This window comes from Gadus morhua, chromosome 21 (genome assembly GCF_902167405.1).
Source record: "Gadus morhua chromosome 21, gadMor3.0, whole genome shotgun sequence".
Lineage (NCBI taxonomy): Eukaryota > Metazoa > Chordata > Actinopteri > Gadiformes > Gadidae > Gadus > Gadus morhua.
Genome location: NC_044068.1, coordinates 15902905 through 15926139, shown reverse-complemented (window position 1 = coordinate 15926139; position 23235 = coordinate 15902905). Strand labels below are relative to the sequence as shown.

Here is a 23235-nt window from a genome sequence, read left to right as displayed (position 1 = left end):
TGCTGATGTGGGAGGGCCTGTTTACCAGGAACCATGTAGTGCTACAGCAAAGACCAAGCCATTTCTTTCATAATACTGTTTATTGGGTTCCGTTCCCCCCCCCCCCACACACACACTCTTTCCCCCCCACACACGTATTTTACTGTAATCACTGAGCCAAGTGGAAACACATCCTGGTGGCTGATGTGTCTCTGCCTCTTCCCCAGGAGTCCTTCGTGTGGAAGATGTACCAGGAGAGATGCTGGGACTTCTACCCCGCTGGAGATTGCTTCCGCAAGCAATATGAGGACCTGCTGGGTTAGATGGGGACGGCGGTCCACGTTTAGCATCACCTCCCCTCTGAGAACAACAGCCCTTCTGAGGGGGGGGCCATGGTCTGAAGTGGGCTGGACACTATGCTGCCGCGGTGGAGAGCAGCGCAAAAGTCTAATCATTTCGTTTTTTACTTTTTTTTTTAAGAAATGGTCACCCCTGAAGAATAGAGAACAACCATTTGAATGTCGAGGATAATGGTTGGACATTGCGTGCGTAACCCCCCCCCCCCCCCTCAACAAAATCCACCGCTATTTAACACAACGGTTAGCCTCATCACTCGCTTTACCCCGAGCTGTTCTGCTGCGTGGATGCAGAGTCAACGGTGCGACGACTTGAATGTGTGAATATGCAGAACATTACTGTAACGTATTACCAAACAACAATGGGGAATGTGTGACGATTGTTTAACACATTCATCTAAAAACGTACAGGATGAGTACGCCTCGCTCTGCTCATTTCTTGTTTGACTTGTAACGCCTGAGAAGAAATAAGAGAAATAGGTGACGTTTCTTCCAGGATCCGAGATGGCTCACCTGTTTTTGCCAATGTGCCTTATGAGGAAAAACAAAGCAACTATGCAAAACCCATTTTTGTCCCTCCTCACACACTGTAGCGCTCTAGTTCTGAATATGTTCAGGTTAAGTTAGTTTTGTGGCATTGAAGATATAACTATTGTATAAAACGTAGCTCTTTGTTTAAGTGTTGCCTACCGGTAGTTTGGTATTCTTGAAGCTGTGGCGTCATGTCTGCCTCGCCCTCCTTCCTACAGAAACCCACAAAAAGAGACCACTTGGTTTAAGGATTTATTGAAACAAACATGGTTTCCTGCTTGAATGGCCACTTGTATGATGTATGTAGTCGCTTTCGTAAGAGCAATTTCTTTTGAAAACACGGAGGACATTAATAAAGTAACCAATGCAATAAACCAGAATGTGTTCCTTAGTGCCTACAGCATGTCTTCCACTTCTAATCACATTGTACATCTCAGGGGAGCAAGAGCCTTCAGCCACCCACTCAAAAAGAAGCACTATTCACGTCCATAACTGAGTGTTAGTTTAAAGAAAAAGCTCCGGCATCGGTTCTTGGATGGTGGCGGCGGACAGAATAAGGTGGTGCAGAGGATGGAGCATAGCAAGTGGAAACTTTGAAACCTTGAGTTAAAAGTTTTCATAGCAGTACAAGACAGGTCTGTACTGGCCTGGTCAGGAGATCATACTGTCCAGCCAGTCCTCCAGATCCTCCTCCGTCACTTCCTTTTTGGCAGGCTCCATCTTGGTGGGCGGGGCCGGCTCTTCCTCCACCCTCTCTGGTGCCTCCGTCACAGCCTCCGTCACTACCTCCGGCGCAACTGGGAGAAATAAGAGTTCACGTGACGCAAATTAATTGGATGGGTCTGCATTTCTAAGGACATTGTGGAATAAGATAGTTGGAGGAAAATAAAGTATCTTATTTGCATATTTGCAAGCCATTTGGAGTATCAACCCACCCTCCTGTACAACGTGTTTGTCCGACGTTTCCGCAGGCTGGCTCCCTGTAGCGCCTGGATCAGGCTTGTCCAAGCCCAGCAGGAGGTCCAGTTCTGCGTCCGCGTCGTCTGCAGGCAACAGGTTGGCCGAGGCGCGGGTCACCTGAGGTGGAGAGGCGATCTTCCTCTGGGCCAAGGAAAGTCTGGGGCTCGTGTCGGGGCCTTTGGCAGCCGGGATGGGAGCAGTGAACACGACGGGGTCCTGCTTGGGTGGAACGGTTGCAGCAGGCAGTTCTAGAGGTGTTGACACCTGGAAGAAAAAATAATAAATGATAGTGTGACATAGGTGCTCTTTTCTCGTCACCATTTGAATTGTGGTTCTATAAAAAATATACAAGTCAAACTACTGTCGTCTAATACATTGTAATAATACAAATTCACTTGTATATTGATCATGCACTGTGTCCTCTGAAAGCCGATAGTCGAGATAAAATAGGTCTAGAAAATAGAACAAGGAAATTAAGATAATCAAGGTATTCAAAATATTATGGGGAGAGTGGGAAACCGAGAGAAAGAGGTCGAGAAAATATGGAGAGAACAAGAGATCCGAGAAAAGAGTGACTTCTAGAACAAATAACTAAAAGACAAATAACTAAACCGTAAAACCTAATCCTAAAATTTAATTGAGTGCGGGCTGTGCCAATTCCTGCTTGTGACCAGTCAGAGGCGTCCTCATGCCTGGGGACTCACCTGGACCAGCTCTGCCTCCAGCTGCAGTCTCTGGTGGAGGGGAAGAGCCTGGAGGCACTGCGCCAGAGCCACCAGGTCCAACCGCACCGCAGACATCTGGAAACATCCGTTACTACAGCCGTTAATCCATTGTTCAGAACCCCCAGTATACACCATGTATATACATGACACATGACGTAACCGCACTGCTTCAACTATAGAGCGGTAGCTGAATGGGACAGTGGAATAATACTGACACAATGAATGACTTGGGTTTGAACAACGCTAAGCAGAGCTATTCGTCCATCTCTATTCTTGTCACTTCTATTGGAGTGATGTGAACAAATTGTTACATTAGTTCAGAAGTAACTTCATCCCTGCAGCCATCGCCAAAATTGATTTTCTCGCTTTCTTCTCCACGTCCCAAATTGATTTAGAGAAAAACAATCCTTGGGTCGAATCGTGGATGGATGTGGTTTCATTCTTCGGATGCATTTTCAAATAAACAAAGAAACAAACCCATAGTGATGTTGCGGTGAAATGGTTACATGGTAGTTTGTAGTTATACACAGTTTCGCACAAATGTATCCAGTCTATTCTCATTGCTCTGCATTCAACGTGGGAATGCTCCTCTAAACAATGGTATGCTGGAACATCTCATGCGTTTGACAAATCAATGCCTCTGAGCAAAGTGGACTTACCAAAACACAAGTAAAACACCCAAAAGATAACTGTTTATGGATTTACCTGACTGGAGGCCACGGGGTCTAGCTCCCAGTCCTTTTCTTCAGTAAACCTGAATTGAGTTACCGAGTCCCCTGTGGCGGAGACAAAGAGCACAAGGAAATATTATTGTTCACCTCCATGAGAACGCTTGCGTTTGTCTTGCCTCTGCGCGGGATTCAAAGCAATTCCAAGTGTCAAGGCGTTTTATTTGTCATATGCACAATATAAGACAGGGTTATGCCGAACAGTGAGATTCCTTTTGGCAAGGCAAGCAACAAATACGTAAAAGGCATTATCAAGAATATAGGTTGAGAATATAATACAAAATAAACACTAGCGACAGTTCCAGTTCCTAATGTAAATATACAGCATAGGTTTCCTGGTGGTTATGGACAAAGGAAGATTATGAGCTGACAATTAAGAACAGAAACATAAAATATTATTTTTAGGTATAATATATATTACATTCAAATTGGATGTGTTGTTGCAGCAGCTCTAAATGACATCCTCCCGGTCAGTTTGATTGATATGGGGCATTAGGTGTTTGAAATCTCTGAAGACAGGTCACCCTGGTTGTACATGTACAGTGAGCGGAAATGTGGTTGATAGGTCTCTTAGAGATCAATAGGTTGAGCTCCTATCTCAAGCCCTTGCCTCAAAGACCCCACCCATCCACCCACTGTGTGGTCCCCAATTAGCTGGGGGCCTTTGAGCTGGGCTAAAGACCCTGCTCTGCCTCGCTGTAATGACTTCAAATTATGAAGGGAATGACAAAGACAGCACTCAGTGTCCTACATGGGCTGGATGCAGCTTAGGGCCACGGTACCTCTGGCCTGGAGAGGTTACAAAACAATGGCCATGTGTGTATTGCCGACTGCGCTTGTGTAGCCTTGTCAAATAGGCACAATGTAGGTGCTTTGATTAGACGCAAACGATCGCATACGCACAGACCGTGAGCAGCGCCCAACAATGGAGAAGCCACGACTGACAATGGCCCGTGTGCCACATGCAGCTGGGCCAGGCTGTGTGTGTTGTTGACGTTGGCCAGGGCCTGTGTGTGTGTGTGTGTTGAGTGCCAGGGCGTGCACGTGCGCATGTGTGTGTGTCAAACAAAGCAGCGCAGCTCCGGTCAGCCACAGGCGCGTCGCTGTGCTTTGTGGCCGAGGGCTTTGACGAAGACAGCAGGATACCTGCGCACACAACGCCGATTAGATGAGAGAAACACTTTGTTCTGCAGCGTGGGCAGCGGGAGGAGGGCGGTGATGAAGCGAGGCCAACAGTGGGGTAGCCGGGTTGTCAACACAAACAAAACAAACAAACGCTAAAAAAGGAACAATTAGGGGGGGGGGGTTGATGTAGGGTACGGTGTGAGGGGGGAATGCCAGGTGCTAGGTGTGCACAAGGAAAGACTGACAAGTTTTTTGACAAACGTAACAATAATTCTGACATTAAGAGATCTAGCCTCATGTCGCAATATTGGTACTTCTTCTAGTGTTTGGGGTCCTGCATTCTTTAATGCAGGACCCCCACCTTCCTAGACAGTCGGGTTGCATTCTCAACCCGACTGTCTAGGAAGGTGGGGGGGGGGTGTCCCTGTAGATCAAGAACTGACAGCCGGGAGAGAAAAAAGGATAATGTTGTGTCAGGGGTCAGGGGTCAGGGACATGGGGGTCAGGGACATGGGGGTCAGGGGTCAGGGACATAGGGGTCAGGGACATAGGGGTCAGGGACGTAGGGCTCCAGAGCCACACAGCTCTGTCACTGTCTGCACGAGGCTGACCAACCAGGCTGAGAATAGAGTCCGTTATCAAATAGAAACACATCGAAAAGTGACATCATCATTGGACTAGGAATGCAAACAATTAATCGATTATCGATTAATTGTCGATAAGAGATTACTCGATTAAAATAAATTACTTGCAATTAATCGCGTTTTTAACCCGTAATTCCCCACTCGTCCACGTGAGGGCGCGCTTGACGCCAGACGTACTTGACGCACACGCGGGAACACAAGCGAAGCAGCACAAGACAAACGAAAAACGGGACGCTGACACGATGAAGACGGCAAAACGGAGTGCAGTATGGAGCCACTTTAAGTTGGTTAATGACGACAAAGACGCCAAATGCACAATATGTGGAAGTATTTTAAAGTACAACAACTAAACGACATCGTTGAATTACCACCTAAATGTGTCACATTCAAATGTGTCGCTGCTCCTTTACTTAGAAAGGAGTCAGCTGAGGTGGTTCGGGCATCTGGCAAGGATGCCCACTGGGCGCCTCCCTTGGGAGGTGTTTCAGGCGCACCCATTGGGGAGGAGACCTCGAGGAAGACCCAGGACTAGGTGGAGAGATTATATCTCAACACTGGCCTGGGAACGCCTCGGGATCCCCCCGTCAGAGCTGGTCAATGTGGCCCGGGAAAGGGAAGTCTGGGGCCCCCTGCTTGAGCTGCTCCCCCCGCGACCCGACCCCGGATAAGCGGATGACGATGAGATGAGATGTGTCACATTCAGAAGGAAATTCAGCTTCAGAGAAGAATTGCCGCTTATCAATTAATCGATCATCGATCGATAAGATGAAACAACTATCGATTAATGAATTACTCGATAATTTGCATCCATACATTGGACCTATACTCAACATATTTTAAAATAAATACAATCATTTACCATCCTATTACACAATGAAATGCCACAAAAGAGGTTAAGACTGTATTGTCTATCGGTAGCATGAATAATTAAGTTATGTATATGTATTACTGTATATTATACATTATACTTCTGAAGTACGTATTATTCTTTTCAGCCTGAATCGTCATCACTGTAATTATCGTCCCTTAAAAGGTGCCATTCATGTAAACTCTTCTTTGGCTCTGTTAATAACCACTTCAAGTGTCATTTCATCTGCATTCATTTCCATGCCAACTAGAAAGGTCCCTGACCCCTGGTTCAGGGCAGGAACACAAACGTCTTCCGTCCCTCGTCTCTCGATGGCTCTCCAGTAGGCCTTGATGTACTGGGGGGGGGGAAGGGGGGAGAGCATCAGGTGTTCTCTTCAGACGCACCCTGCCCTGCTCTTCTGTTATCACCTCCCCTGGCCTGGCTGGTAGAACATGATGCAGTAGTCTGTATGGATACGTTTGGGCTTTACGGCTTTTCGTTTCAGGAGAATTGATCAAAGGGGGGGATTTTTGGGAGGTGGATGAAATGAGCCATAAGGTAGGGAAGTGTGTTTCTTGACCTCGTTCTAGCGAGGTCCCCCTTCTGCGAGTTCTGCTTCCTGTGAGAGCCGTCTTCAACACTGGGCCGGTGGCCAGGGGTACAAGACGGAAATCGAAAATCTGGTTGCAAACCAGTCTAATGTATACAAGATGGGAAAAAGGATATATCTATATCTATAAAAAAAAATATATAAAAAATATAAAAGAGCTTAACTTGCCTAACTTGATGTATATTAAGTCATTTCTTAAACTAATTTCACATGGAAATCTTTCAAGATATCAAGTCAAATAGAGTTTCCTGAAAAATATGGGGGGCCAGGAAAAATTAAAATTAAAAACAAACTGACAAACCGATTTCAGAAAACAAACGGGATGGAACCGGTCTGCCCAGTAAGTGCGGCCCGGGGCGTTTGAAAAACACCGCCCAGCGTCAAGAGGAGACCACGTCTGGAAGTGAACAAGCGTCGCACACACAAGCACCATGCTGTCAAGAGCTGGGTTTTCTTGTTGTCTGCCAGTAAGACCATCTAACAAGTTCCTAACCAAATGATGAATGGAACCGTCCAAGGAGAGACGTTTTTATGCATCAAGTGGAATCCAGTTAAAATCCTTAGGGTGGAGGAAGCTGCACAGACTCTTAAAACCTAACGTGACATGTAGGCGTACTGCGCTACAGTAACACACACACCCCTCCTCTGGGGCCATTTCTGCGTGTAGATGGTGGAGAACTTGCTGGGACCAAAGCCAGCGCTAGCCTACACACTGCCATACAGCCCCAACATGGTCAGGTGGTCCTTCTAGCCACCGGAACCAACCAACACTTTGTATCAAATCCACGGCGAGCATCCGTGCCGATACATTGCTGAGTTTGTTTGGTAAATATAGCTCAGCTAGGGTTCTTCGGTTACAATACAGTCATTATATCAGGTCTACAGCATAGGTAAACATGAGGTATACTTCTGTTTCTAGAATTTTCCACAACTTCCCATTTATATCCATGATAACAATAATAGTATTGTATTATTGGCAAATATTGCAACCCTCGAGGGGAGGGGGGAGAAGAGAGACAGACAGAGAGAGACAGAGAGAGAGAGAGAGAGAGACAGAGAGAGAGAGACAGACAGACAGACAGAGAGAGAGAGAGACAGAGAGACGGAGAGAGAGAGACAGAGAGAGACAGAGACACCGAGAGAGAGAGAGAGAGAGAGAGATACAAGGCCAAGTAGGGGGCAACAGCAGAACTCTGTTTGACAGCTTCTGGGCGGTGCTGGAGGGAACAGCACTTTCCCGTACTTAGCCTGTTGAGCAGTGGGCTGCAGCAGCTCCACAGGCTGCTTAGCTTCTCCCAACACCTGCACCGGGAGATGTTTACATCTCCGTTTATATCACTCATTCCTCCATTTCAACACCCCCCGCCCAAACATCTACTTCCTGAACTAGAGGAGTTAGCAAACACAGCAGTCGCAGTTGTGTTCAATAAGAAAATATTGACTTAACACTGATTGAAAATGTAAACTAGGACAGGTTTTCCCGAAACCTGTCCTTCAATTCATTTCCATCCATTTTTATTGTGTTATTATCTTTACATACTTCAAATTCCTGCTCATAATTCAGTGTTTTCCGATGTCTGTGTTTGCATATATACACGTTTATTTTGTGAGCAGGCAATCATTTTCATAATGTATACAGTATTCCAATAAAAAAAACAACACGACTGAAACAGTGGCCAGACTCGTTAATAGTCTCGTAATATCCTTGGCCATGCAAAGTGCGCCGTCGACATCGTAACTCACACCCTCGGCAAGGGTCTAGCTACAGCACAGGGAGCCGTTATAAGGTCCTGGTTTCACGAAAGCCAGTCATTTTGCTTCATATTTTAACACGTGACAAGGCTCCACAGCAATTGGCAAAGTTAAATATCATTCCATATATTGGCGATAATGATCAGTGTACCACTAGGGACTGAGAGAAAGTGCTTCCAAGTATTTTATTTTTGAGATCTACAAAGCTTTTCTCCTAATCACAGTAGGCAGCAACACTGCCCTTCAGAACCCCCCCTCGCCCCCCACACACACACACACACACACACGCACTTCTGATGTTTCCTAGGGTTGTCACGCCTTTTAACCAAGCCAATTAGCCCCGCACTCAGACGACTTAAACTCACAACGCTGTCGATAAATCACTGTCCATGGTAATTGCAATTAAAATCCAGAGCAAACCAGGCGAGACAATTAAGAGGAGCTTAGCTGTTGATGTTAACGCTTCACGCGATTGGGCGAGGCCGTGTTGACGCCGCAGTCAGTTCAGGACAATTCCAATTCTCCAGCGGCATTCGCTGCTCCCAGTGTCTCTTTTATATTCCATCGCCGCTATTCATTGCCCCGGAGCTCTTCAGGTGGAAGACGAAGCACACCACGCTCATCCACGTCCAAATCCAGAAAAGATTATCCAACAATGGGAAGGGAATAGGATTCAACCAACTAAGATATATCAAATATGTCATGGCGGAAAGTGATGAAGGGCATATAATACAAGTTGTAATCAGCTTATTAAATAGCAATATTGTTGGGGCAACAAGGCCTGACAACACCTACAATGCACGTCATGGAAACCAATGCAAAGTGACACTACACCACATCCTTTACAATTCTAGATCTTTCTTTGAACAGAAACGTGTTAAAAGATAGATTCCTTTGTCCTGCATGACCCTGAACTTCAAGACTGTAGCAAAAGAAGTCCAGTGTGGAACTGTTGATTAAAATCCCCCAAATTACCTTTTAATCAAAAGGATCTTAGCAAACTGAGATTTAGCCGACTAAACTGATATAGTGCCTCACTGGCCGCCTATGATGGAGGGCACGTCACTCCTCCTCACCTCAGCCCAGACCAATGTCTCTTAGCAACAGCTGCACAGATCCTCTGTTTCATGGATGCATTAACTACTCTGTCCCTCTCCGTCTTAGCATGGGCGCTACACCTTGCTTGCACAAGACCCCCTCCTGGGGGCTAACCAGGAGGCTAATCAGGAGAGAGAGTGAGGGCCTCAGCTGCCACCTCGCAGCGCGGTCCCGGTGGCTAACGAGATTGACCATCAGTCTGGGAGCATGGAGACATCTCACCGTCTCATTAGCGAAGGGAGGCTAGGCAGTCTTAGCCGCAAGCTAACTGGCTCAATAAACTCTAGAGCTACTGTAGCATTACTCATTGCTTGGTGAAAAGTAAATAGCTCAGATTGACCATTTTCATGACATTAGCATTTAGCACTACTGGTTCTCTTGTCAGATGGATATGCAAATGTTGACGTTAACAACTTTGTAGGGAATCAATTAGTTCAATCGCCCTGCAATAATTACATGGTCACTCTAAACTAAAGCAATCACTAGAACTAAAGTTGACATTGGACCAACATTTACCACTGCATATATTCTGGCAGAACACTAAGAGAACTCGCTAACCCTAAAGAAATTTCCTGTCTCTGCTGAATATTATTTCATATTTGAAATTGGCCTCCTCTGGTCCCCTGGGCAAACTATCGCCGAGACATGTTTAAAAATAAATAAATGAACTATCCTCAGGGAGCATATTTCAATGTATCATATAAAAGATGTAAAATCGATTGGAATTTACCCAATTGAACAGCCTGAAAGAGGTTGTACAGATCAAATTGAAGCATTCAGCGGGCTCTTCAATAGCTGGCAGAACGGGAAGGGGACGATTAGGAATCTTTTGGAATACATACACAAAAGTTTGCTTCCATGTTCCAGTTTTAATGGGATTCAAAGTGCCTAGCTCCCTCCTTCCCATGTGTCGCTTTTTTTTACTGAAATAAAACAAACCATCCCTCTGTTCATTCAGATGAACTTAGATGTACCTCTCATCAGTATTCCTGGTATAAATCCCCTTATGTTTGCATTGTTTTCACTGAATGTCTATCCATAGGCTGAGGTATCTCGCTGGGTTTCTTCATGCCTTTATTGACAAGGAGGCACGGACCCAATGGAGCTCCTCTGATTCTATAAAGGTTGAGAATGCCTCCTGTGTAAGGGGTCTTGTCACATTTGTACTACCATGGCAAACAAAGTACCCCCCGAACTGGGTTTGGGATTTCCGAATTTGCGTGACTGATCGATACGAATGTATGAATGACTTAATATTAGCATCAACATTTTGGTTCAACTTGACTAAACACTACATTCAGAAAGAGTATGGTCTTATCAGTGTTCGTACCATTATTATGTTCGTCTAGACTGAGGATAATGCCAATGCAAAACAGTCAAGGGATGGGCAGACAAAACCAAAACTAACCAAACACCCTCCCGATTACTTGGTCCCCAGAGAAATCTCCTCTTAGTTATTTCAACCTGAATCGTTATTCACAGGTTTTTGGAGACTATCAATGTGAATGGGACCACATCAACAGGTTTGTCTTTGTATTGAGCCAAAGGAAGAATTGATTATTTATGACAAATAGCAGGAGTGAATTGGTCCCGCACCGGTGGACTAAACTTAATCGGTGCATGCCAATGATCCCCATGTGCCAAGGTCGTAAGCAGCTACGGTGGGCCTTCTTATAACGGGCTGTTTACTTATTTAATCAAACTAAAATAACTAATAAGCCGCTAGGGTAGACTGGCACTGCAACATTTACGAACTGAAGTGACAATCCCAACATGCTTTGTAAAACCCAGGGACCCGCTGCAGAGCTTAATGGGTAATAATAATTATTATTATTACAAAAGGCACTGCTATTGTTGTTCACCAGCAGACAAGTGATGGGGAGTGGGTGGTTTGATGCAGGCAACACAATTATCTTAGATCAACCTCTGCTGTAATTGGCTTTGCATTTGTTTGTCAGAAATGTTGTTGTGCAATGTGTGGATATTCTGACCAAAAACCTGCTTCTTATGCGAATACTGATATTTGATTGAGAACATTAGTAGTAGTAATAGATGTTAGAAACAATTAAAGCAAGAAAGGTTTATGAGGGACGGAGCAGAAACCCTCAAAATGTTGTGAGAAAACATAAGTCGATCGAAGATCTGTATTCGTACAGTTTCATTTGCACTTCTGGCCGTGATTCATGAATCATGGCCAGAAGTGCAAACGACTGGTTGGTTACAAAAGATATAAATACCTTTGTAAGCCCCAATGAAAAGAATAAATAAAAAAAAGAATAACATAGCATCTGGTTTTATATTAACTTGACTCAATGCCATCTCAAATATGTTGGCTACATTCCATCACATTTTACCCCTCACAAACTGACAAATACGGGCTGTTCCCGTCAGAACAAACACGCAGTGACACTTGAAATCAGTCCCATCTGTGGAGAGTGGCGGAACAGAGTCCAGAGCCCCCGAGGTGAGGACAAGATATCAACAGCCCTGAAGAAGGCTCCGGTTCCAGGTGGCTCACTGACCTCGGAAATTAAATCAATGGCGCCGACTTTGTGCCTCCGCACACACGTGCACCCAACAGCAGTTGTCCTTGTGTTTACAGCCCCCCGTTTACATAGATAAATGCAATGGGAATATGACAGAGGGCCTGTCCCTTCGCTTCTCTTCCCTCGCTCTGTCTGTCTGGCTCAAGGCAATAAAGCCCTTAAAATGGCACAGCCGTGTATTCAAAATAATAAATGAAAGGTGGAATCTGTACTTATTTCCCCATGTCGCTCATCAACATGTAGCGGTGGGAAGCCACGTTTGCAACGTTTTCTGCTAACGTTTTGGTGTCAGCAGGTGTGGGTGGAAGCCTTTAGTGTACCTTACCTATAGCAGGAGGGGAAGGGGGTGTCTGCATGCCTCATTATGCAACACTCCCACAGGAGGACGTTAATGGCTCATCTCCTCTCTATCACACTCCCTCCCTGATAATCAACCGTGACTCTTGGGCCTCAAGGCCATGCCGGTGCAAGGCCGGTCCGCTGGGCATCGAAGTCTCGCGTCACAGTCATCCTTGGAAGATAAACATACCAACGTCAGGAAAGAGAAGCTTTTCCAAAGAACCGTCTCCTCGATGCAGACGATGAGGCGGCTGTGGTCGTACCTTTGTGGGACACATTCCTGAGAGACGGCTGCAGCCTTCAACACTCCGGTGGCGTCATGGTGGAGCTTTGATCAGCTGATCTCACTTGCGGACCTATTATCGTTGGCATAAGGCGCGTTCAGACTGAGGGACTTTTCCCTCTAGTGGGATGCTACGGGTGCGGCTTGGGAAAGAGGATCCGCTCAACTTCCGCGTTTGGCGGCTCAGATAGTACCTGCCTCGTTGTAGGAGCTTTCCGAGCCGCAAAATGGGCTGCTGATTGGATACGGTTGAGGCGGGATATGACGCGAGTAGATCTCGACACAGCCACAACTTATGAACAGCCCCATTTTTTTTAAAACAAGCAGAGCCGACGGAGACAAGCAGACGATGGAGAACGAGAAGACGATGGAGAAGACAAAAAGGAAGACCGCCGACAAGTTGGTGATTATCATGTGCTGACAAAGTGTCGCAGAACTAATTGCTTCACATTTGAACTCCGTTGGGGAGCAAAAGGTTCCTGCATGGGAACAGACGACGAGGGGAACTAAGTGAGTGGGCTTAGCCAAAACAGTGAGCCGCTTTCCGAGAAGTCCCAGTCGGAACGTGCCTAAAGTTGTCACAGTAGGAACTACGCAGTCCCTATATAATTACAGAATTCAAATGTATTGCCATGAGATCATACTGTATATATATATTTTTTAATCATTGCTGACAGTCACTTTTAGATTAAAAAAAATATATATATATATAATTATGCACAGATTTATATTCTCTGATTTTTAAATAAGCGGGATAATCTAGCTGAGGCGGCGTGAAGGCTTTATTCCACCTAGCGGTGGCAGCGGGCGGCGTGGGGCGCACCATGTGACCCCATTAGTCTCATTGTGTCAGCCCCGTTCACCAGGCTGTGACCCCTGACCGAAGCAGACGGGGCCCACCCTCCGAGGGCCCCCGTGCTCCCGGTGAACACCTGCGCGGCTGGACACACCGTTTTCACCGTTTGATGTGAAAAATAAACCACCTTAAACCAACTTAAACCAACTTGTGTCTTCGCAATTCTTACGGTTTGTTTTGTTGATTTACAAAACGAACGACAGTAGCGCAATGTCCCTCACTACAAAGCCAGAACTTTAAAGCATACAAAGATAAATGTACCGCCACGCCTGGAATCCAACCGGTGGATGTGGCGTCTGCTGCCAGGCGAGTGGGCCGTTCTGCTTGAAGCTTTATCTGCACCGGGCAGCCGGCAGCGGTGAATAGGGTGTCCGTAAACGATGCTGTTCAAACACTCTACAAGTCACTAGTGATGGCCGCCGCCGTGGAGAGGCAGATGGGATAAACTAAATTGTTATTCATTAGGGAGAGGAGGGAGGCTGTCCAATGAACACACACACTGGTAGTTTTGCGTGTGTGTATGTGGATCACCTCTGATCGCCACCTTGCTTGCCTGTGTGCACACATGGCCATGCACGTGTGTGTATGGTCACACATTAACCGGCCGCATGCGTGTGCGTGCGTGTGTGTGCGTGTTGTATCCTAATGTGAACAAACAGCCATCCCTACCTCAGCCCAACATCCACAGCCTCTTTTCCACTTCAACCTCCTAGCCCTAGCCCCCCCCCCCCCCCCACCACACACACACACACACACACACACACACATCTAAGCCCTCCCTCCTTTCTCATTTGTGTCCATGACGGCCCCTGATGCTGCATGACGTGCGTCTCCCTCCTGGCTGTCCTTATAGCATATCACAGTCTGCTGCTCTATCAAACAGAAGCCCAGAGACTGTGACAGAACTGAACGCCACTGAGCAGGGTGCTGACAGCCTCCTCCGACCTCCTTCAGCGGGAAGCAAGAGCCGCAAACTCATGAAACTACACTGGGAGGAATTGATCTGGAAGGACCTGGGCGCAACTTGGGGAGTAGAGGGTTGACGTCTCCTGCCCAACAACAAGTCACTCACCACTTGTCCTGTTCTTTACCTGAACCCGAGGCGTGGCTGATTCAGGGAGCGGGGTTCAAGAACTAGAATGGGCAAAGACATTTTTCACAGTGGTGTGAAAAACCCTAAAAACCAATTTTCCTCCGTATGGATGGGAATTTGGGTACTGATGGAAGAGGACTGCTGTCGGAGTGTAGTGTCTTGTGTAGGTGTACACTTGTGGAGTTGAACTGCGGTGAGCATCGCACCAGGGAGCGAGAGAGAGAGCAGGAGGGAGAGAGAAGGAGAGGAGGGGCTTCACAGCCGCGTAGTCAAAGGCAAGACATCCCCACAATTCCAACAGTAGTTTACTTGGTGGGCATTAAGCCCTGTGTGTGCCGAGTACAATCATGACAAGATCCGTTTCTCTCAGTTGCTCCAGAATGAGTTGAGCTCACAGAAGGATAACCACTAAGGAGACAGAGACAGGGAGAGACTAGCGCTAAGCATAAGGGAGTGGAGGGACGGTGGGAGCGCTGCTCTCCAGAACAGATCTGGTGGACTTCAGCGGACGATAGCTGAAGCCCTTTTTAAAACAGTGCGAACTAAACGATTTTTTTCAAGAGCTGGAAGATATGCTCAAGTCCAAAGCACTGGACCTCTTGGAGGGAGGGTAAGTACGTTTGTTCTTATCAATACTATATTATTAGATCCCTTTCTTCCCTTATGATCATGAAATAAATCTCTAAATATCATCTTATGTATCAGCAGCTCACTTCTCTAAAATAAGAAAAAAAAACATTGTATTGCCTCGTTGGTTATAAAATAATTATGAATAATGACATGTAGTTATGCATGTGGGGGTGGACTGAGCGGACTCATTGGGGAGATAATTGAAACCATGGGGATGAGCGATCAAAGAAGGCTGATGGCAGCTCGGAGGGACAGGAATGTCCACAGAGTGCGAGAAGTGTGCCTGAGATCAGATCAATTTGGCCCCTATTCACCAGAAACACCACTTTATTGGACATGATGGGACACACAAGCGACTGCAGTGGCTTCAATCACTAAAGCTAAAAATAAGAAAAAAACCTAACCAAAGCCCAGAAAAGCACTATTACGCATCCTCACCAATAATGGCACTCCTCATTCCACTGCTGTGACTCTCGGTCCCCGTCAGTCACTCCTGCCACCTAATCAAGTATCCATAACAACACTGGAACATAGAAATTAATGGCCTTGATTGAGACTATTCATCTTTGTTAGGGGGGGGGGGGGGGGGGGGGGGGAGAAGAAAAGGAAAAGCAGTCTTGTGTTTGTCAATCTGGTTAGGTGAATCACTGATTCCTTAATGCGATTTCCTTTGGGTTCATGATGATGGAGCCTTGATAGGTGCCCATTAGGGGACAGGGGGGGGGGTGGGGCACAGGTCCGGCTGAGGGGGAGGAGGATTGATCCCTGTGTTAATGTGTACAGAGAGATGAAGGCCTTAGGACTTAAATAACTGCCCACTACGCGTGTACGCGCGCAGAGGGCCGCGCACGCACATACACATACACACTAGGTTACGGAAAGGGGAAATTGCAGCGTGTGCGTTACCCCTGGCAACAGGACAATCTATCCCCGCCCCCCCCACAGCCTCTTGGACATGAAGACGCATCAGCACTACACCTGCTGTCAGGGAAATGCTCCAGGTTTACAAACAGGTTGACCATTCATTTGTGACAGCGGCCATTGACTTGACACAAAAAATGAAAGCTACATTCACATTTATTTATTTATTTAACATTCTTGTATGATTTTTTTATGCTTTATGATAGAGTGCGATAGACAGGGTGGTATGGGGGAGAAAGGGGAGGACATGGAGCAAAGGAGCGCGGGCAGGACTCGAACCCGGGTCTCTGCGAACAGGAATGAATGGTACGCCCTCTACCCGTAGAGCCCCCGGGTCGCCCCCTCGCATTCTCCTTTAAATAAAATAAATCCAAATGCGCCAAGGACAAAAACATAGTTCTAATATATGAAAGATATGTGAGGAAAAAAAACTGTGCGCCCTCAACTGTTTCTTGCCACAAAAGTGGAAATGTTTGGTAGGCTGAGAACCGCCAAGCGCATTCAGAGCGAGGTCGAGGCGGGCTCGTGGTGCAGTGGTCCTTTCTACAATACCACAAGCCTTGACTCAACAAAGCTGGATCTGGAATCACCTCCGAGGATAAAGGATGGAGCAACTGAGGACATGTGAACAATAGTCGCGTCGTCTCCTGCCATACAAAGCAAAATATGTTCTGTAGTCAAAGCCACATGGGGAACATAAATGGATCAGAAAGGTGAGGTCATTAAAGGGCAGGCTGATGGAAACACAGCCGTCATGGTAGCATGCAGTGATGGACCAAATGGCAAATGCACACACACACACACACACACACACACACACACACACACACACACACACACACACACACACACACACACACACACACACACACACACACACACACACACACACACACACACACACACACACACACACACTTCGGTTGTTAGGTGGCTTTGCTCTAAGGGTGGCAGAGGCTGTGAACCAGCAACCCTAGAGTTGCAGTGAAAAATGCTGAAATGGCTGGCTCTCTTGCTAATGGAAATGTTAACCTTGGGCATATTGAGTGTTTCTACAGTGGATCAAAGTCATTTAATCTCCTCTCCTCTTTGATTATCAATTTGTTCAATGGTCCTATTCAAACTCTCCACTCCATCAACCTGTGGATGGATTGTTGTCGTTTGTTAAACAAAGAGAGCAACTTTGTGTTTTCACCCCCAGCCTTTTACAACCATTTATTATCATTAACAATCATTGAAAGATGCATGTAATAATGTATAATGTTATAATACATGCAGTAATTTAGATGTAGGGCGCAGGTATGTGTGACGAAGGAGATAAGATTACGGTAACTTAGTTTTCAGTATTATGATAAACAACACACTGGCCTTACTACTACGACTAATTTAACTAATCCCCTGTGACCTTTACAAACCACGACAAAACCTACAACCATTAGAAATTATTTGTTCTGCACGGCCCTCTTGTGATGGCCATACCTTCTATTTTATGGCCGAGCGGGTGTGACTAATCCGACAATGTGGGCAAAACTGTGACGCGGAGAAACAAAGCACAGGAGCCAAACTACTCCAAACTGCACCGGTCCTACCTGAATAGGAAGCAGAGGCCTAGAAGAGGATGAGATGATGGGGGGGGGGGGGGAGCGAAACATGAACTGATCCACGAGTGTGTAGCCACACACACACAACATTGGGTTGAAACAAAAACATTATTAACCGCAGGAACCTGCCTGTCTGAGATTCCAATGGAACTATTGGCCAGCTAACCTGACGATGTGACCAGGCAATCTGTTCATTAACTTGTCTGTAACCACACCTCTTCATTCACACATGACGTGTTGCTTTAGACTTCCTCCGCCGGAGACATACGGCGGAAGTGTTGGGAAAAGTGCCACCATTGGCTAGATCACCGGTGAATCCTGCAGCTTTACGTAATTGTTATCTGAATGTTAGATAACAGAGCGCTGCAATGCTCCTGTACGCAGGCTCTTCAGTGTTAGGTAACAGAGTGAAGCAACAACAATGCTGTCAAAGTGTCAGAGAGGGCATGTAGAGCTCCATCTCCATCAGGACAGCACCACACAAAATGTTGGGTTTTTACAGTGGCACTAATGCAGAAGAGAGAGGGTTGAAAGGCAGGAAATGTTTGAGTGTGGTGGAGTACAGAACTTAACCTGCTGACTAGCAAAAACTCTATCATCAGCCAGTAGGGTGCCCAGAAATAGATAACACAAGTACATGTGGTCTTTTCGGATACATATTGTGATCAGTATATATATTAATCCAAATATATAAATAAATACATAAATAGAGAAGTCAAAAAGAGAGAGCATCTGAGGACAAAGTCTAGGCACATTTTTCCAGACTCCCATTTGTTTGTGTTGCCAATTCATGTACGGTGTTATACAATTTGTAATTTAGTTGAAGCTTTAATTCAAAGTGGCTTACAATATGTCCAGCAACAGGTCATTAAGTAGCAGGCAGCTGCCATCTAGCTTAAGAAAGGTATGATGCAGACATAAGGGATCATGGAACCAAGAATCGTTGTGTCTAACACCCTTACCACTACACTCTCTTCTCTTGGCCCTGCCATGTAATACAATTGTTACATGAAAATCTGTTTTTTTTTACCTATACTAACTCTTAAGAAGCATATGTTATTCAACAATAGTAAACTAGGCATTAGGATGGAAGGAAAAGATAACCAAACCAACAGGTTGTTAAGGTCTGGCCCTTATTATATTACCTTTGCTTACAGTGGCTACATTAAACCAGTTATGTTGAATACAAAATACATATATGTAAACACATGCTCTAATACCTGAAAGCAGTGGCAAGACATGCATACAAACAAACATACATCCAAGTCCAACGTATAACACCAAGGGGAGTTGCACAAATATTAAAATAACATTCCTTTCAATATATGTTCCTATAACAGTCTAGTGATGGGTTTAATCCACCAGAAAAATCCCATCATATATATGTTATCATCAGTAATGTAGGGATTGATGGCCATGTAAATAACCCAGTATTTCTTTCTTTCATTAATTGAGGGTTTGCCAAGGTTTGTCTACCTCCCTTGCAAAGGTCAACTGTGAGTGAATCATATGGACAGAGCTTGCCACCAGAAAGAGCAACACTAGAATATAGTTCACCAGTGCTGGCTCTATCATGCCTCGGTTAGACTTTAGAACAGAGTTCGTATTAAAGTGTAACAACTCAACACAAGGCTCCAAATAGGAGCAATTACATTTCAGACCTTACCTGCAGATTCCAGCAGGACATGATAGTCTGTTCCCCTGACTGCGGGTGTGTCGTCGGCTGGCTCCACCCGTTCAGACTCCAGGTAGCGGTCCCAGTTAGACTCCAGCTTTCTCCTGGAGAACACCACCTTCTCACCCTCATCCCAGTCCAATGTTTGCCCATTCCCTTCATTATGGTCCTGACGGAAAGGAGCACAATATTGGATAAAGAGAGTATATTGAGATTTAATTTTAATCAAAATGACTCTGACAGTGTTCAAACTCAATTTTAATAAAGTCCTTGTAGAAAGTGTCCCCAATGTAAATATCCTATTCCTATTAATTAATCTCATGATATTGTATTACAAATAAATCCGATACAGAGCATCCTAATTCATCCATGTTTGTCATGGTTTTGCATTATATTTTATTCGGCCAAAGTTTGAAGCACTGTTGAAGTTGACATAACAATTTTCATCTCACCAACTTGCCTCACTATGACAAAATGGTAACGTAAGCAGCACAATCGACTCATGTTGAAGAGAATGGATGTAGTTGTGTACACTTCAAGCAAGCACTTGATATTGAAGGGTTGTGTCAACTGCCACGCACGTCAATTAAGAGCCCACTACTCACGCGGTGTTGGAAGCCCGATGCTGCGTCGTTTCCACCCCGTCCACGCCCACGATAATGGTCCCTTTTACCTCGGCCTCTGTGGTTAACGTTACCTCCTCGCCCTCGGCCCCGGTGTTCACTACCTGCGTTGTCGTTGTCATGTCCACCACCACCTCTCTTCCAACTGCCCCCTCTCACTCTCTGCCTTTCCTCCATCGCTGCCAAACGTAGTTATCAACAAGTTCAAAATGGTGTCTCGTTTAATCATGTCCTGCGGAAACGCAAACCAGACAATTGTTCCGTATCCAACTTCACTTTCATAAATACAGAAATTGAAAGGACATATCATTTTTATTTTATTTTAAAAATGTATGGAATTCAATTAATGTTTGATTAGAAACTGATTATTTTTTTAATTATGAATGAAAAAAATGAAAGACGAGGCAGTCATGACTTAATCTCATGTTTGTTATCTTTTTATTTCAGGGGAACCTGGGACAATTCTGAATGGAACAAGAGAAACAACATGCTGTAACATAAAAAAAAATACCATCATCCAGCATCATGAGTACAGAGGATCTACCAAACATCACCAGTACCTTTAGTAACAACACATCGCATGCCAAACCTTTCACCCACAGCCTGTGGGAGGTCATAACTATAGCGACGGTGTCAGCCATAGTCAGCTTGATTACTATTGTTGGCAATGTTTTGGTGATGCTCTCCTTCAAGGTGAACAGCCAACTCAAGACGGTTAACAACTACTACCTACTGAGCTTGGCCTTTGCTGACCTTATCATCGGAGTGCTGTCCATGAACCTGTACACCACCTACATTCTGATGGGCTATTGGTCCCTTGGGAGCCTGGCATGTGACCTGTGGCTGGCACTGGATTACGTAGCCAGCAATGCCTCGGTCATGAACCTGCTGGTCATCAGCTTTGACAGGTATTTCTCAATCACTAGACCGCTCACGTACAGGGCTAAGAGGACTCCGAAGCGGGCCGCCATCATGATCGGAATGGCGTGGCTGGTTTCCTTCGTCTTGTGGGCGCCACCTATACTTTGCTGGCAGTACTTTGTAGGCAAGAGAAGAGAGTTTCCGGACAAGTGCCAAATACAGTTTTTCTCGGAGCCTGTGATTACATTTGGCACGGCCATTGCTGCTTTCTACATTCCTGTGTCTGTTATGACTATCCTTTACTGTCGGATCTACAAGGAGACCGAGAGACGGACAAAGGATCTGGCGGAGCTTCAGGGGCTCTCCAAAGCGGATGTCTACGAGGGGTCCAGGCCCCAGAAAACCATCATTCAGTCCTGCTTTCGTTTCACCAGCGATAGAAGGGACAGGAGCCAGGCCTCCTGGTCTTCTTCAAACCAGAGCAACGCCACCAAGACCACCACGAGGTCAGAGGAAGACTGGGTCAAGACGAACCAGATAACGTCCATCAACAGCTACACTTCATCAGAGGAGGAGGACCACCACACCTCCACGGACACGCCCCAGGGGTCACTAAAAGATCAAGGCACAGGGCCGAGCAAGAACGGAAAGGCGATAGACTCTGAAGAAGAGCGGCATTCCGGCACCCCACCAAAGAAGAAGAGCAAAAAGTGCATCTCATACAAGTTCAAACCGGCCGTCAAGGATCAGAACACAGACCCCGTCGTTGCTTCGCCGGACCCCGACAGCGTAACGGAGCATGCGGAGAGCAAGCATGCTTCCCCCTCCCCCTCCGCCACGTCCAAACCCATGGACCCTGTCCTCAAAAGCCAGATGACAAAGAGAAAGAGGATGGTGCTGATTAAGGAGAAGAAGGCGGCTCAGACGCTCAGTGCCATTCTGCTGGCCTTCATCCTGACGTGGACGCCCTACAACATCATGGTGCTCGTCTCCACCTTTCGCCACGACTGCGTCCCCACGTGGCTGTGGCACCTGGGCTACTGGCTGTGCTACGTCAACAGCACCATCAACCCGATGTGCTACGCCCTGTGCAACAAGACCTTCCAGAAGACCTTCCGCATGCTCTTGCTCTGCCAGTGGAGGAAAAAGAGAGGGGAGGACAAACTGTACTAGCGTCGTGGTCACACCCCGGACGTCACCAGTGGAATCTGCTAATATGGGTCAGAAAGTGTCAGTGATGCCAAATGTAGATTGAAGAAAATGATTACGGTTGACAAGGATGCGTTGATGGTCCTCTGAAGTTGCAAGAGCACAAAGCTGCACCAAAGTGCTGTTATACAGGTAGCTGGTATAAAAATATTGAACTTTACCATGGTAGCTTCATATTAACTATGTTTACGTGCAGTTTAATTCAGTTAAGGCTGAATTAAAAGATTAAGGTCATCCTCCCAGTATATTTACATAATAATTAGCATACAGTAACATGGCCACTCACATAATGGATGTATTCAACAGTAGTTAGATCAGTTGAGGATGTGACAAGCCGACAAAATGCAATCATAACATTTGGTGAAATTGACATGTGATGGATCAAAAGGTCTTGTCTTATGTTGTGTTGATTAACTTTACAACCTTGAAAATATGTCGGGTTTCTTGTGGACTTGTTAGCAATTGTAGGTCAATAATGTGAAAAAAAGCACATACTCTTGATGTATCTGGTGAATCGGCTGTTTCCAAGTGGATGTGACGTGATGCATACACAGAATACATTGTCTGTGTTTAGAGGACAAAGTAAATATGATGATTGAGTTGTCTCTGGGTCCTAACATTATGACCCAGAATTAATTTGATAAACTAACCTAAGGTGTTTAAATCCCAGTTAATAATTCGTCTGGTCACCTTAACCAGTTTGAGATTGCTTGATGAGTGTGCACGTAAATGTATTTGATTACGACCGTTGAAATGGATAAATTAATTGTTCTACATCTCACCTGCACTGTGTATAATCGAGATTATTGACAGCTTTAGCAATTTGAGATTTGTAAGGCGTTTGAAATGTTGATGATTCTTTGATGGGCATACACTATCAAGTATGAAATTCGCCTTGCCTTATTTATGTTTTCTGAATGTTTGTATGTAAATATTTATATACCCCAACCATTACATTATTTGAACAGTTTTCAGTTTGAATGTTTTAATCTTGTGCTCAAGGGCTGATCAGCACAATGTTGACGTTGCATTTTGTTTGTAGCTTAATTTTCCTATACAATTGTTATGTGCTCATGCACATCATTTCAGAAATAATGGTAACAAGCCAACCTAGCATTAGTCTGAAAATAATTGAAAAAGATAGAACAGGATTTATACTGTATCCATTATCTTTCTTGAAGTCCATCATTAAGCTAACGGATAGATAATTCTCCCCCTGGACTGTGTCTTTATTTAGGTT

General features: G+C 45.5%; 3 protein-coding genes across 4 annotated transcripts in view; 2 read left to right on the top strand and 1 right to left on the bottom strand.

The window, feature by feature from the left end:
- The window catches only part of ryr3 (ryanodine receptor 3), a 109288-nt gene extending 108035 nt beyond the window's left edge, over positions 1 to 1253 (top strand). The window contains 1 exon segment of the mRNA XM_030345011.1: positions 207 to 1253. Within this exon segment, the coding sequence (XP_030200871.1) occupies positions 207 to 302 (96 nt within the window). The 3' untranslated portion in view covers positions 303 to 1253.
- aven (apoptosis, caspase activation inhibitor) lies at positions 62 to 20149 on the bottom strand. Of its 2 annotated transcripts, none has more exons than XM_030345014.1 (8): positions 19908 to 20149; positions 19294 to 19471; positions 3257 to 3327; positions 2531 to 2626; positions 1802 to 2090; positions 1514 to 1663; positions 1026 to 1078; positions 62 to 293 (listed from the first exon to the last, which is right to left on the bottom strand). In XM_030345014.1, exons 1-6 carry the CDS (start codon positions 20100 to 20102, stop codon positions 1518 to 1520), a joined length of 975 nt encoding a protein of 324 aa, XP_030200874.1. In that variant the 5' UTR covers positions 20103 to 20149; the 3' UTR covers positions 62 to 293; positions 1026 to 1078; positions 1514 to 1517. The 2 variants fall into 2 exon arrangements, with proteins under 2 accessions (XP_030200874.1, XP_030200873.1); XM_030345013.1 differs by having other exon boundaries at positions 62 to 290.
- On the top strand, positions 14551 to 22776 carry chrm5b (cholinergic receptor, muscarinic 5b). Its single transcript, XM_030345012.1, has 2 exons — positions 14551 to 15085; positions 20373 to 22776. Exon 2 carries the CDS (start codon positions 20451 to 20453, stop codon positions 21957 to 21959), a length of 1509 nt encoding a protein of 502 aa, XP_030200872.1. The 5' UTR covers positions 14551 to 15085; positions 20373 to 20450; the 3' UTR covers positions 21960 to 22776.
- Positions 22777 to 23235: the final 459 nt, after the last annotated feature.

What these genes read in the sequence shown, in the direction of transcription:
- chrm5b (XM_030345012.1), top strand. Translation starts at nt 20,451, where the DNA reads ATGAGTACAGAGGATCTACCAAACATCACCAGTACCTTTAGTAACAAC.
- aven (XM_030345014.1), bottom strand. Translation starts at nt 20,102, where the DNA reads ATGGAGGAAAGGCAGAGAGTGAGAGGGGGCAGTTGGAAGAGAGGTGGT. An exon ending in TGTCCTGCTGGAATCTGCAG is followed by an intron (nt 3,328 to 19,293) that starts GTAAGGTCTGAA and finishes TCTCCGCCACAG; the next exon opens with GGGACTCGGTAACTCAATTC. An exon ending in TGGAGGCAGAGCTGGTCCAG is followed by an intron (nt 2,091 to 2,530) that starts GTGAGTCCCCAG and finishes TTTTTCTTCCAG; the next exon opens with GTGTCAACACCTCTAGAACT.